This window comes from Cyprinus carpio, chromosome B5 (genome assembly GCF_018340385.1).
Source record: "Cyprinus carpio isolate SPL01 chromosome B5, ASM1834038v1, whole genome shotgun sequence".
NCBI lineage: Eukaryota > Metazoa > Chordata > Actinopteri > Cypriniformes > Cyprinidae > Cyprinus > Cyprinus carpio.
The window spans coordinates 2,876,716-2,892,162 of NC_056601.1; the positions used below are offsets into that span (position 1 = coordinate 2,876,716).

Sequence of the window (15,447 nt, forward strand, 5' to 3'; positions counted from 1 at the left end):
ATTGTTTTTGTTAGATCCACAGTGGAATTTTTGAGGCAGATATTGGGATGGTAGGATTTTCTTGGCTCTAGTTGGATGGTGAAAGGACAATTTAGGACAGCGTTGGTCTGAATGTGAGCAGTTCCCATATTTTGATCGGCAGCTGACCAAAGATGCAGGTATGATCTGTTTGCATGTATCTAGAGATATTTGAATGAACATTTATATTTTACTCACATAAGTTCTAACTGCTGTTATCTTTACAATCAGCCAGCAATCTTTTGCAGCAAAGACAACAATGGCATAGAAATAATAGCAATGAAAAGGAAATATGAAAAGCAAATATCAAAAGAAGCAATACTTTCAGCATTCAAAGAGACCATTAATGTGCTCTTTTGCTCTTTTCAGTTTCTTCTTGGTTTCGGCGATGAAAGCTTCAGCGTAGCACAATATCCAATATGTCACCCAGATGATTAATCACAAGCTGTAAACCTGTCAAAACTTCAGGTTCCTTTACTCTGAGAAAGAGAGATGTAACTAGACCTCACCGTTCACCTTAGGAGAGTGCTATTGCCCATCATGTCTAGTCTTTCCTATTCTTGGCCAGGCCTTCTGAGGAATAGGATGTCTTTGCTGTATCTTTCTCTCTCTTCCTCCATTCTCCCTCTTTCCTTCCCTCTCTGATTTGGTGGAGGTCATCTCAACTCAGCCGCGACTGACATTTTAGTCCAGGCTGAAGGACCACCTCTTAATTAAAAGACAATAGCATTTATACTAAAGAGGGAAATAGATGCACCTGATTTGACATAAGGGTGACCAGCCTTGTGACTTAAATAATTTGTGTCATTATATCTATTTTATTCTCTTTAGAAAAGAAAGACTAAATCTCTCAATTACTGAAGAAAACACTGATCTCTTGACTTTGGGGCTCAATGTTGTTTTTACATTTCTTGCAGGCTATGCAGTTATTAAAATATGGTTGACCTTAATAGTTTTGTGTAAACTATTTGTTTGGACTGCTTACAATGTTTACTTGGTTTAGAAATTTTGTTGGCAAATATTTATGAAATCCTGAAATTATGAAAATATTTAATATCTGTTTATTTATTTTTGCATGGGAACTCTTTTAACTCATTTAGCATCCCAAGATTCACCTTGTGCAGTTGATTAATCTGGGATCCGGAATCTAGGCAAAGAGAATCAAAAATACAATTTTCCATACTTACATTTGTGTTTTGTTTTTTTGGAATGGGTGAGTGTGTCCAAACTTCTGACTCTATATGTGAACCATACAGGTTCCTCAGACCTATGAGAGTAACATCTTTGCCTTCAGTTTAAGTTTCTCATTTGAGGAGAGGAACAGGCTTTTCCTGTGCCCATGTCCATGCATCTTATCACACTGAAAGTGTCACACTATGAACATTAGCATCCCCTCTGTCTATTGTTCCTCATGTGACATTGAGTTCAGCTTGTTCCCATGTGGGGACAGAAACTAAAGAGGGGGAGTCTCCACAATAATGCTGAGATTGAGATTGGTTCTGACATCTCAAATGGGGGATCTTCAATGATATTGTTCACCTGCCCCTTTGGCTTAAAGCAGGGCGAGAGGGGGAGGGGCATGTTTTGGGGTTGGCCGCGAGGAGATGAAGTAGTGGGAAGCGTGAAGTGATGTGAGGTAGTGGCTGGTGATTCACGACTTGCATGCGGTGGGATGAAAATTTTATTTTGGTGGACAGGTGGACGAAAATGTACCATCCAAAAAACACGTCCCCCCTCCTGAACACAGCACCCTTGATTACGGTGTTCATATAACTGTGCTGTTCAGAACAAGCCTCCATTGTGTGCCCCAAGGGCATGCTTAATAAGTGTCTCAGTGAGCAGCGGGACACAGACCGTTACAGCACAATTTAGTCTGTCTTGTTGTCTCAAGAAGGCCTCATTTCAGAAGCTCTCAGATCAGACAAATATAAGCAACCCCCTCCCTCCCTTCCTCTTTCCCTCCTTCATATCTCCCTCTTTCTCTCTCCCTCTTCTGCTCCTTTGCCCTCTCCCCCTCTACATCCAACCAATCCGCACCAGCCCAAATAGGCCAAATCTCATCTATTGTCCTGGGACTGCCCAGTGTGAAATTCGGTGTGACATTAAATGTTTTCTAATGAATAAATTTTGAAAGGATATGCAGAGAGAATATGTGTAATGGAATGTAGACTGCATTTTAAAAGCTTCTTCATTGTCCATCGTCTTTGGAATTTACAGGACAAAAAAAATGGTCTCTTTCAGAGCTAATGAGGTTTATGGGGGTGAAAGGGGGCGGAGGAGATTTTGGGGGCTTCTAGTCGTTAGATTAGACTTAGTTTTTTTTTCCCTTTTCTGTTTCTTCTTCTAATTCGCTATATGAAGGTCAAATATCCTGTGTTCTAAAAAAATGTGAAGAGGACAAATTACAGCAAATTCTGAAGAAAAGTAAGGACCACTGGCAATCCTAAAAATATCTAGCATGTAAAAATACACAATTTTAAAAATTGGAGTAATGCATGCTTTCAAAATTTCTTTCACATATTGAGAAATACACTTCTCTGTTCTCTTTTTAATATACAATGACAGACACCGAACTAAGGAAGTAACTAGAACTAATTCTGATCATTTGGGTTGAGAATTGTGGTTTTTGCAGACAATAGTTAAATTGTGAAATTTTTGACTAAACCGCTTCCTGAGTTGCTAAAAATCCTAAGAAACCAAAAACTTCTATGTATTATTAACATTATAGACTTAAGGTTTTTTTTTTTTTTTTTAACAATATCAATAATAAATTGACATTTATTCACACTGCTAGATGTTGGCTTTGATTAAACCTATCTCAGGAAATATTTCAGTGGAGTGAAAACTCCCTGAGCCAAGTTGGAAGATATGGCCACCTGTATTTAAGGTGTACTGAATGTTATCTAATGTGGTAGGTGAAATAAATCCAGCCACAACATGCTGTTTAAACAGGTTTCTTAGCGAAAGCAAAGCTGTCCGTCATTGGGACAGGAACGTGGTCTACTCCTTGCAGATGATATCTCATTACAAAAGCCTCTACAATAGACAGCAGCATTATAAAGTACTTAGTTAAACATCAGCAGGGGATTATGCGGTTGGATGATTGTGACTCAATCAGAGACCTTAGACCCCGATTTTCAGTCTCAGTCTCAACAAATCTATTTATGAAAAGGTGAAGTGTCACTAAACAGCTCAGTTTTAATGCTGATTTTTTATTGCTGAAGAAATGCAGCATCCATTAACATTAATAGAAAATATTCTTTGGAAATGAGTCACTGATTATTTGACAGAAACTGATATTCAGGCCTGTTTTGCTGCTTTAAAAGCTAAGCTTCTCAAATGTATGTCTGCAGTATGACACAATCCTTTAGACTTGGTCAGTGTAATCAAATTGCACTGGGTCATGGTCAGTGTTGTTCTTGTCTGACTGGCAGAAAGGAAAGGTTAAACTGGGTCAGCTGGACTTGGAGGGAGCCCTGATTGCCAGAGACCGAGTTGGCATCCAGGACTTTGTGCTTCTTGATTCCCACAACAGTGAGACAGCCTTCCTAGACAATCTGAAGAAGCGTTTCACAGAGGATTTGATATATGTTAGTCAGACATCAAAAACAAAGGTTACTTTGCTTTTCACATTTTGATTAAGTTCATGTCAGCTGGACTTGGAGGGAGCCCTGATTGCCAGAGACCGAGTTGGCATCCAGGACTTTGTGCTTCTTGATTCCCACAACAGTGAGACAGCCTTCCTAGACAATCTGAAGAAGCGTTTCACAGAGGATTTGATATATGTTAGTCAGACATCAAAAACAAAGGTTACTTTGCTTTTCACATTTTGATTAAGTTCATGTCTTCCCAACATCTCTATACTCTCAGACTTACGTAGGTACTCTGCTGATATCTGTGAACCCATGCAAAGAATTGGACATCTACACCAAGAAACAAATGGACCTCTACATGGGAGTGAACTTCTTTGAGCTGCCCCCTCATATGTAACCTTACCTTCATTGCCAATATAGTAACTTAGACATTTGTAAATAAAATAGAAAAAAAAAGAACAAAATTTTTTTTGTCCTTCTCAGATATGCATTAGCAGATAATGTCTACCATACCATGCTATCAGAAGCCAGCAACCACTTTATTTTGATATCTGGGGAGAGCGGAGCAGGTAAAACTGAGGCCTCCAAGAAGATCTTGCAGTACTATGCGGTCAGCTGCCCTAGTTTCACCTTGAATCAATCAATCAATTGTTTTTGAACCTTGCCGTATACACAGTGGGCACTAAATTCCCTAGAATGTCTTTATATGCTTACACATTAATATGTGTACTCATGGAAATGACTAAAATAGTCAAACTTGTTCATTAGAAGGGGTGTCCCAGTACTTTTGGAAATATAGTGTAGATAGATAGATAATTTGCGTGCATGATCTTTGCTTAGTTTTGAGCAGTTTTGCATCAACTACTGCAATGAGAAGCTACAGCAGCTCTTCATTCAGTTGACGCTGAAGTCTGAACAGGAGGAATATGAGGCAGAAGGAATTGGGGTGAGCTAAAACAAATCGATTCATCATCCAACATTATTATAGAATGATATGCGTAGCTTGAGTAAGAGAATAAGGGTCCATTTCTCACGCTGTTTCAGTGGGAGCCGGTGCAGTTCTTCAACAATAAAATCATCTGTGATCTGGTGGAAGAGAAGCACAGAGGAATCATCTCTGTGTTGGTATGGAATAATAAGTAGACACTGACATGTAACATACTGTAGATAGATATATTTACTTCTTGGACACTTTTTGAAATAAAAGATTGCTTGTTGGAGCATTTGCTGGAGCATCTAACTGGAGCATTTGCATTGAACTTCTGGTATTTCAGGATGAGGAGTGTATGAGGCCGGGTGATGCCACGGATCTCACTTTTCTTGAAAAGCTTGAAGAGAAAATGGGAAATCATCCCCACTTCTTAACGTGAGTTTGAGTTTGATCATTACCTCAATATTGTAGGTGGCACTAAACAAGAGTTCTTCTGCTTTAATTAATTCAGTAGTGCTAGTAGAAACTATCAGCAGTTTGATTCTTCACTACAAGCCACTGATGAGGAAGAATCAGCCAGACCTCGTATCTGGAACTGAAGCATTCACCCCCTGGTTTGGCCACATTGTCTCTCTTAAGCCTTTCATTGACTGACACGATGATGAAAGTGCACAGCAGTGTGAGAGACGGAGAGATTGTGATGTTGTGTTACTCATTGTTTATCCAGGTCAAATACAAATTAAATTATTATATTAACGGATGTGCAATTTAAGTCAATTTTACAGTGTTTTACATAGAATCCCTACTATATTTCTCTGTCCAACTGAAACTTGGATGAAGACTTCCACACTTCATTCAGACATTTTTAGTGACTTGATTTTAATTTGGTCTAATGAGAGCAATTTCCTTTACTGTTCTATGAACTGAAGCCATAAACTGGCCGATAAGAAGACCCGCAAGTCTCTGGAGAGAGGCGATTTTCGTCTTCTTCATTATGCGGGGGAGGTGACCTACTGCGTTTTGGGTAAGAGAAGACACACAAAAACACATTTCAGATGTCAGTAAACCTCGGAAACATGCTTTCACAACCTTTCTTTTTTTATGATCTGTTCTTTTCAACAGGGTTCATTGACAAAAACAATGATCTGTTGTACAAGAACATCAAAGATGTAAGTGCACAGGGTGTACAATAAAGGATAATGCTGGTCAGGGTGGATGAAAGGAAAATGGCTCAAATTATACGCATTCTCTTGTTTTTGGCCCTACAAGATTAAATGTGTGTTTCCTTATATGTGCATTTGTTTGTGTGTAACCAACAGGTGATGCGCCTGTCAAAGAACCCTATAATACAGGAGTGCTTTCCAGCCACTGAGGGAGACAGCAGGAGAAGACCTGAGACAGTGAGTCCACTCGCTGTGCCAAAAATACTGAAATATACTCAATTACTGTTCATTAATTTTTTTAGTTGAAATGGAAGTTGCACACATTGTATTGTTGGTACCCATATGTCCTATTTATACGTGATTTATATTATGTATAAATATATATATACATATAAATACACACGTATTTTATGTAAACACAAACTTTTATTTCAGATGTGATTAATCGTTTTGAAAGCCCTAAGATAAAGAAATAGGAAACTCAGTCACAGATTTGATTCTAATATTGTATGTGATCAAGGAATTATTTCCTTGCTTCCAATACACACAGTATTTATAAGTCATAGCATTTCTATAAATTGTTTTATTGTATGAGTACTGTAGCCTACTATTTTGAATCAAGATCACTGAAACAAACAAATGAAATATTAATTCTTTAAAAAAAATATACAATAAAATAAATAAACCGTTTCCTTTACAGCTCACATCATATCTAAGTAATGGACATAATCTCCTTCAATCTGAATTGTGAAATGAAATCTGTAGGTGGCTACTCAGTTTAAGAACAGTCTTCTGCGGCTGACGGAGATTCTGACGGCTAAGGAAGCGTGGTATGTGCGCTGCCTCAAGTCCAATGACAATAAACAGTCAGGTGAGAAGCTTGTGTATGTGAATGCTAAGAACTCGTGTTGAATTTCTTATTTCTGGTAAAGTAGAATTATGATATTTTACTGTGTTTGTTCTCTCTTTCCATCACAGGCAAGTTTGATGAAGTTCTGGTCAGGCACCAGGTGAAATATCTGGGGTTAATGGAGCACCTGAGGGTCAGACGAGCTGGATTTGCTTATCGACGTAGATATGAGGTTTTTCTACAGAGGTAAAGTAGCCATTTTACATGCTCAAATATGAAAGCTGTTTAACGTTTACACTTATTAGACTTAAGATTCCCACCTAATGCAACATTCCTAAGGTACAAAGCTCTTTGTCCTGCCACTTGGCCCCACTGGAGAGGTGTACCTGCAGAGGGAGTGGAAAAACTTGTGCAACATTTAGGCTACAAGCCTGATGAGTATAAAATGGGCAGGTGAGCACTTTCAGGTTTTTACATTACCTTCACAATTTAATACAGAAAAATTAACATCTGTGTTCTCATCACACAAACCTGAACTACCCTTCATATTCAAAGGACAAAGATATTCATACGATATGCCAGGACACTTTTTGCCACAGAAGATGCCTTTGAAATCTGCAAACATGAACTGGGTAAGCAACAGAGGATTCAAAAGAGACATTTAATTTTTTTTTCCTTTTATTATAAGCATTTGTTAATGTTGCTTTTACAGCTACAAGAATACAGGCCAAATACAAAGGTTACAAAGCCAAAGGAGAGTTTCGAAAACAGAAGGAAGCTGGTAAGTAACAGTATTTATTGATTTAATAGTTTAACTGATATTTATAGTATATTACAGAACATTATGACACTTCATTGCAACATAAAGTATATTTAATATAGCATACATATATGCGCTCTTTGCATTTTTCTGTGATTCAGCCTTTTTTTTCTTGCCAACATTTAGCTACAAAAATTGAGACGTGTTGGAGAGGAGTGCAGGCACGCAAAGAGAGAGATCGCAGAGCCTGGGCTGTCAAAATCATTAAACAGTAATATTAGTTAATTAAATATTAGTTTTGTTCTTAAATATCAACACATTTTATTGACCAGGTGTATGCCTTTTCACTTAAAGGGATAGTCACCCCAAAATGAAAATTCTGTCATCATTTGTGAGCAGGGGTGAACTATTCCTTTAAGGGATGAGATGGCATTCCCATAATGACATGATTTTTATCCATGCAGATTTATTAAGGGTTACATCACACGTCGTGAGGCAAAAACTACTGAGAACTCAGAATACCTGGCCTTCGTTCGACAGAGCTACCTAAATAGACTGAAAGACAACTTACCAAAGACTGTCCTGGACAAGACCACATGGCTGACACCTCCCCCAGTCATGACTGAGGTATTCAGAAACTCTCTGTTACTAAAACCATGAAAAGGATACATAGTGAATTAAAAAAATAAAAATAAATAAAAAACAAGTAAATAAGATGAAAGTAATCATAAATTAAATAAGATCTATATTAAAATGAAGAGGCATACATAAAAACATAAGAAGAGAAGAGAGAAAAAAAAAAAAAGTGGAGTGCGATCAGTTCAGTGCAAAAACAATGCTCAATCAGGGAATGCACAGTTCACCCAAAAATGAAAGCTCTCATCCAAACCCATTTGTTCATCTTCGGAACACAAATTAAGATATTTTTGATGAAATCCGAGAGCTTTCTATTCCTGAATAGACAGCAACACAACTGACACATTCAAGGCCCAGAAGGTAGTAAGGACATCTTTAAAATAGTCCATGTGACATCAGTGCTTCAACCTTTTTATGAAGCTATGAGAATACTTTTTGTGTGCAAAGAAAACAAAAATAGAACAAAGATGAATGAAGTCTTACAGGTTTGGAAGGACATGAGGGTGAGTAATTAATCACTTCAGCCACACTTAAAACTATGAATTCCGTTGCATTAAAAGTTGCATCCCAATTATTGCCAATTGAACTAATCTTCAATTTCAAGGGCTTAGTTGTGTGAATTTGAGGCCACTGTATTCAAACGTTCATGTGTAGTTATATTTTAAACTGGGAATGTGTTTGGCGCTGTTGTGATTGTAGGCCTCAGAGATTCTGCGACAGCTGAACACACGGATGATGGTGAGGAAGTATGTGCGGGGAATTACGCCGCAGAAAAAAGCACAGGTCACGATCACTGTTGTCACAGGCTTTTGAGTCTTTAAAATACAGTTTCAGCCATGTTTAAAATTTGGCTAATAATGTCTTTTCACAGCTGCAACAAAAAGTAGTAACCAGTGCCATCTTTAAGGGAAAGAAGGACAGCTACCCTTCGAGCATTGCTGTTCCTTTTGTGGACACTAGAATCAGTCAGTAGTTTACATAAACAACAATTAGTTCTGCACAGATCTTTTGTATGTCTTATGTACTTTCTTTCAGTTACTAGAGGAACAAGACATCAATATGAGGATTCTTCAGACTATACGACATGAACGTATCAAGGTAAATCAGAATCTTTATAACGTATGAGGCCCAACTGTCAATCATACAGAATAGAATAAGAACTTTTTTTTTCTACATACATTGTGCCATCTAAACACACTTTCTCTCGCTGCAGTACAGCGTTCCTGTGGTGAAGTATGACAGAAATGGATTTAAATCCAGACCAAGGCAACTTGTTCTCACTCAGGCTGCTGTGTATTTGGTGGAAGAGGCTAAGATCAAGCAGAGAGTGGACTATGTTTCTCTAAAAGGTGGGTTACGAAGGGTACATATGTTTAGTCACTCAATGAAACAAAACAACATTACAGCACTCGTAAAATGTCTCCTTTTAATTATTCCCTTGTAGCATTCCTTAAGATTCTCATCAGGACGGTATCCTCAAAGGTACAACTTTGTACCTTATTTACCCCTAAATGGTGCATATTACAACATTACAGTGTACTTCTAAGGTACCAATATGCACTCATTAGAGGTCGATAAGATACAAAGGTGTACTTTTGAGGGCACATTGTACCCCTAAAAGTAAAATTTTGGACTATTGAGAACTACTACAACTTTTCCCTGGGGTCAGTAAGATTTTTTAATGTTTTTGACGTAAATCTCTTTTGCTTACCAAGGCTGCAGATATTTGATTAAAAAATACAGAGAAAGTAATATTACATTTCAGTTTGAAAGAACAGCTTATTTTTAATTTTTTTTTGCAGCATTATAAGCATTTACTGACACTTAAGATCAATTTAATCCATCCTTGCTAAATAGAACTATTGATTTCTTTTTTAAGAACTTACTGACCCCAAATTTTTGAATGATGTGCATGTGTGTTTTATTGTAACATTTATTTGCAAAACAGAGAACCAAGTCCACGGTGAATCTATCTTGTGTACACAGGTGCGTCTGTCAGTAATCTGGGTGACTCTGTCATGATCCTCCACGTTGCTTTGAATGATCCAAAACAGAAGGTGAGCAAACCAGGCTTCACGCTTATGTAAACACTATACTTTCATGATACACAAATCCATATATTTGCAAGTACTAATGTAGTTTACTGTGTTTAAGGGGGACTTGGTACTTCAGTGTGACCACCTGTTTGAAGCTTTGACCAAACTGGCCATGATTGCAAACAAGCAGAATAACATCAAGGTTGTTCAGGGAAGGTAAAAAGGCCAACACTTATTTTTCAATCTGTAATGTTCGGTTAATGTTAACATTTGATCTTCTCATAGCATCAAGTTTGAGATCCAGGCAGGCAAGGAGGGTGGTGTGGATTTCAGCACTGCTCAAGAACCTATGATCTTTAAAGGCAAAAATGGTCATCTTATGGTGGTAAGTGATTATTTCAGTATTTCAGCTTAATTTAACATTATTGCTCCAGTACTTAGACTCTTTCATTATCAAAGGTGGCTCCACGGGTCAAGTCTCGATGATCTAAAGGTGGTCACCAAGTGTGTATATTTCATGAGGGAAACCCTTATGGAAGAAGATATCTTTCTCCATCCCCCAAACTGACACACACTTATCACACACTAAGAGCTCAGTATACGGAGATTCAAAGCAGCACCCTGTGTACAAATGGAAAATTATATTTGGTTGTTTTCATAAATGCTGTCCTTCAGGTTACAGTTCTTGATGACATTTCTTGTAAATTTAATATTTTTTTTGGTCATGTTCATGCTTTGTTATTGAGGCATATTTATAACATTGTTTTATACCAAACCGCAGAAATAAAATACAAATCAAATGCGCAGTTTGATCTACAAAATTTGTAGAAATCTTTATTTGTGATAACGTGTGTATAAATAATTTGTATGTAAAACATTTTCATTCATGTGCACGTCTGTACAAACTTCTCTACAGTATTACAGATTTCAAAGTTTTTATTTTGATTTCGTTTAAATACACCTTTAATAAATCTAATAAATCACAAACCATCTATGACGCTGCAGCAGAGGAGAGCCTGTACTCTCGTACTTCCTGGAGCTTCTTTGACACTGTCCGGTCTCTGATTACACACTCATATTGGTGTCCATTTCTCAATTACAGATATACATCTGAATGCTTCTGACTACATCTCAGTTTCTTTGCTCGAATGAGATCACTTACAAAACCCAGAAGCGTAATTAACTTGATGGAATTTAATACAGTTCAGCAGAAAGTTATGTAATAGCATAATCTATTTTACTGATTGTAGCTAGAAGGGGATAGAAAATTTGACAACTACCGTTTAAAAGTGCCTCCTCCTTATGTAGATGAGTGAAAACACCATAACACTACACTGCCATCTATTGGCCAAACTCATACAGACCTGTCCAAAAATCCAGCACATACAATCCTCAAGTGACAGCGTGCATGAATGTTTTTGCGCAAGCATAATAAAATGAAAAACTGACAGATTACGAATCTGTCAATTCATTATCCTGAATCTCGGTAAGACACTATCAGCACTGTGAAATCCTGGCTCTAACACAAAGCAAACCAAATAAATAAGAAAAGAGGGATAAACTACACTCAAAATCCACAAACATCCAACGTCTATCACACAACACACACGAACAGGATTAATCTATAAGGCATCAGGAACCCTAGTCTTCCTTCGAACAGAAAAAATATGGTAAATAATGTCAAATACAAAAATACTACGGTAGACAACTAAATTTGGAAAATATCCATTTGCTGCAAACCTACAAGTAAATGACAGTTCAGCTGATCGAATAGATATATTGAATGAATGGCAAATAGGGCAACATGTTCAGGGAATGTCATGAATGCAGTAAAACTAACCATCTGTTGTGCATTCTGTTCACATTTACACCATCATAGCATCTTTTTAGTGAGGTCCTCAAAAATGCACGAGGTTGCACTGCCCTATATGTTACAATTATGTAACATTATCAATACTAGCGATTCTGAGAGTATCCCTATGTCTCTCTTAGGAAACAGACTCGGGATAAACTTAACTGACGTGTCTGTGTGCAAACAGAGGGGCGTAACCGAATCGCTGGTAGTTGTTAAGGCACTGAAAAGAGGAGGAGCTGCAGGGTCACTGATGGTGGTGAGTGCGGTCATCAGGACGCTTGATGTGGATCCTCCGCACTCTTTCAATGCGCTCCCTCTCTTCGTCCTCGTCGATGTGATGGGAACGCCCTGCGGCGCCCCCTGTGGCCTCCAGCAGTGCATTATCAGGTCCGCGGCCATCTTGAGACTCATAGAGCAAGATGTTAAGGGTCTCTTCGTAGATGCGAGCCTCTGGGAACTCAACCTGTGATGGAGGGAATAAAAAAGTGAGTCATATAAACCCATCAGAAGCATTTAGGACAAATTGATATTTTAGACACTCCTCTGTTTTAGGGTGTTGCGAGACTTTAAAACAAAGTAAAGGAATAAATTAAACCGAACAATCCAGCAATATACTCTCACAATGATGAGTTATGTTTCAATACCTCAAAGTTTGAAAATACAACTTCCAACAGATATTAAATACTTTATCATTTAATTTCCACACAAACTTGTTCTTCCTCGGTTAGCATTTTACAGTGCAAATTCTGTCGTTAGTTTTGTAAATCGAGATAATTTACTTCATAAAGTCACTTAATTTCTCAGAAAACCAACTGCTTGTTTCACGTATAAATCCAAGGATGTTTAGATATTTGTTTTGGAAAACAATATAATAAGGTATATATTGACTTTTTAACCCAGAAATGAAGAGATTTCATGCTTTGAAAACAGAAAATCTTAGACTGTATAAAAAGTTTGATTTGAATCATGTGACGTTCAGATAACCCTTTACCTTTGTCTGCTTCTTCTCAGTGGCGTAGACTATTGACGTGCAGCACACCTCTGCAATCTTCCTGCCCTGGCCGTAAAAGGACCAGCAACAAATCTCATCACCAATCACATCCTTGATGAAAAGCACTCGGCCATTGAACCTCAGAGACAGCTTGTCAAACAGCTCAATGTTCTTCAACATATTGTCATCAGAGTTGCTACAAAGAGAAAGAGCAATCAGATCAGTAAGCTTCTCAACAACCCAAACCTTATAAGAAATTAAACACTTTACCTCGTATATGAATATTTATTGTTGCTCCTGTTGTACAGCAGTTTGACTGTAGGCTGCATATACACAGAAAGACAAGTCAGTATTACAGTATTCCTTCAGGATTGACATGATAAAGCATTTGTACCTTATTTGCAGTGGCAATGAGCCTCTGTTCCTCCTTAGAAGACGTCACCAGTGGAACTTTACAGAATGGTTCATATGCATCTTTGTTCTGAAAACATTTGTAAACTAGAAATTTAGAATATAAGTCTAAATAAAACAAAATGTATAATTAATTATTAAAAAAAATCTAATATGCTTTTTTTAAAAGAACATATAAAATGGGTTTGAAACCAGATTTAAATGATCTTTTGTGTTGTAGCCGGTACTGTACCTGTAATGCCGCCTGACACTCATCCACCAGGCCCTGCACCAGGTAATACTTCGCCTCTGCCAGTAACTCCTCCGTCTCTCTCCGGCTCTCAGGTAACGGGACGACCCCATCTCTCAGGTAGTTCAGGATGGTCCCAAAGTGCTTCCCGCACCTGTCAATCAGAATCCAGCCTGGAGAAAGATCAGAGGTGAAAAGTGTGACTTGGACACTGCGGAAGCACACATTACATGAACTCTTCTGCAGTAGCTATTACAGTACATCTACCTTCACTATCAGTAAGGACCTCCATACGGCCGCTGAACATGGCCTTCAGCATGGTGTCCTGCTTGGTCAGGGTCTGCATGGTGGTGTAGTACAGCGCTCCCCCCACATTCAGCTTCACATATTTGGAACTGGGACTGGACCCCTTGAAGGAGGTGGTCCGTGTTGTAGCTGCCGGCACAGCTGAGCTCACCACACTTTCTCCTGACATCTCTTCCTGAAAAGCATGAAAATGCAGGATTCATATATATATATGTATATATATGTATATATATATATATATATAAAATTTATAATTGTGTATATATATATACACACACACACACACACATACATATACTCTCTTCTCTGTAACTATGCACTATGCGCTGGCTGCTTCCCCCGAAATATCACTTTTGCACAATTTCATGTACAGCATTAATGTAAAGTTCTTGTACAGTCTCAGATTATGTGTGTTTAGGCAAAACAATTTAGTATAGGCCTATGTATAGTCAGAAGGTTAACTGTTAACTAGATTTATAATTGTTTTTCTTAACTTCTTTTGTTGTGTTTATGTTATGTTAACTAGTATGTAGCACCGTGGTCCTGTGACGACATTTTGTTCCACTATTATGTCCACACATGTAGCAGAGTGAAAATAAAGCTCAACTTGAGCTTGACATTTCTTTCATGGGATTAATAGTTGATGCATCTACATTGCAAACACACACACACACACACACACACACACACACACACACACACACACACACACACACACACACACACACACACACACAACCCTAGTATTTCGAGTTTTATGAAATGTGCATGAACACAATGAGGGTACATTTCTTCAAATGACAAAAAATAAAAAATAAATAAAAAAAATTGTTCTGAATATTAAAGGTTTTTTTAAAAAAAGTTATGCACATATTCAAGAGTTTCAGCAGGGCGGTGCATACCACTTCTCACAATCCCACAAGTCTCTTAAATTCTATTAAATGTAACACATTAACAAACTTGTAGATTGATGATAAACTCGTTCACAGACTGATTCAATGACGTCACGTCAAAACCTGCTGTGATGTTTTTTCTTAAACCCAGTAGATTTGGCACATTTCATCCCTGTACATATTTGTTTTGCGTATATACATGATTCGTAACTAAATACGAAAAAAAAAACATCATTTGATTTAAAGTTAGTTAAATGAGAAAAGGATAACTAGAGGAGCTAATGCGCTAAACTAGCACACCATCTTGTTCTCTCAAGTTCTCTAAGGAAATAAACACGAACTTACAAGTAAAAGAAAGTTAATTACACGCCACGATAAATAACAATTAAAATATACACCAACAGAAGCATACAAATTAGATGAAACATCAGACAAATGTCATTATTTACCATAGAAATTCTCTTGGAACGGGAATTAGATCACTTCCGGTCGCGACCCAGCCTCGTGCACGAGGCCTCAGGTCACGCGCTTATTGGCTGTTTGGAGGAGCAAACACATGAACGCGCTTTTTATTACAGTACAGTAGATGGGAAGTAACTCCATCTGTCCAATGTCCGGTCATTTAATTTTCTCACTTCCTGTGTTTGTAACTATACACTAATTTGTGAGTGCTGGAGTATAACAAATATTTAACAACGAACTTTGCGTCTGATACGATTTCCAAAATTAGTGCATCACTGATGTAACGTTAGTGGTGGCACAAGTTCACAGACAC

General features: G+C 37.8%; 2 protein-coding genes across 2 annotated transcripts; one reads left to right on the plus strand and one right to left on the minus strand.

Annotated features, from left to right (window-relative positions):
• Nucleotides 1-152: 152 nt before the first annotated feature.
• LOC109092870 (unconventional myosin-Ih-like) lies at nt 153-10,785 on the plus strand. Its single transcript, XM_042723380.1, has 25 exons — nt 153-158; nt 3,453-3,608; nt 3,672-3,803; nt 3,889-4,004; nt 4,443-4,557; nt 4,656-4,736; nt 4,886-4,977; nt 5,472-5,566; nt 5,665-5,711; nt 5,862-5,942; nt 6,471-6,576; nt 6,684-6,801; nt 6,895-7,008; nt 7,111-7,187; nt 7,268-7,336; nt 7,502-7,586; nt 7,780-7,942; nt 8,651-8,734; nt 8,823-8,916; nt 8,994-9,049; nt 9,165-9,300; nt 9,938-10,008; nt 10,106-10,203; nt 10,273-10,372; nt 10,447-10,785. Exons 1-25 carry the CDS (start codon nt 153-155, stop codon nt 10,471-10,473), a joined length of 2,319 nt encoding a protein of 772 aa, XP_042579314.1. The 3' UTR covers nt 10,474-10,785.
• A 5-nt stretch (nt 10,786-10,790) lies between these two features.
• LOC109093477 (BTB/POZ domain-containing adapter for CUL3-mediated RhoA degradation protein 3) lies at nt 10,791-15,267 on the minus strand. The gene is made up of 7 exons (XM_019107221.2): nt 15,122-15,267; nt 13,741-13,954; nt 13,477-13,646; nt 13,228-13,314; nt 13,104-13,156; nt 12,834-13,029; nt 10,791-12,305 (listed from the first exon to the last, which is right to left on the minus strand). The coding sequence occupies exons 1-7, from the start codon at nt 15,122-15,124 to the stop codon at nt 12,087-12,089; spliced, it is 942 nt and encodes a 313-aa protein (XP_018962766.1). The 5' UTR covers nt 15,125-15,267; the 3' UTR covers nt 10,791-12,086.
• Nucleotides 15,268-15,447: the final 180 nt, after the last annotated feature.

Coding starts and splice junctions, on each gene's coding strand:
- LOC109093477 (XM_019107221.2), bottom strand. Junction 13,030..13,103: donor AATAAATATTCATATACGAG/GTAAAGTGTTTA, acceptor TTCTCTTTGTAG/CAACTCTGATGACAATATGT. Junction 12,306..12,833: donor CTGAGAAGAAGCAGACAAAG/GTAAAGGGTTAT, acceptor CCTCCATCACAG/GTTGAGTTCCCAGAGGCTCG.
- LOC109092870 (XM_042723380.1), top strand. Junction 4,005..4,442: donor TTTGAGCTGCCCCCTCATAT/GTAACCTTACCT, acceptor GCGTGCATGATC/TTTGCTTAGTTTTGAGCAGT. Junction 7,009..7,110: donor GATGAGTATAAAATGGGCAG/GTGAGCACTTTC, acceptor TCATATTCAAAG/GACAAAGATATTCATACGAT.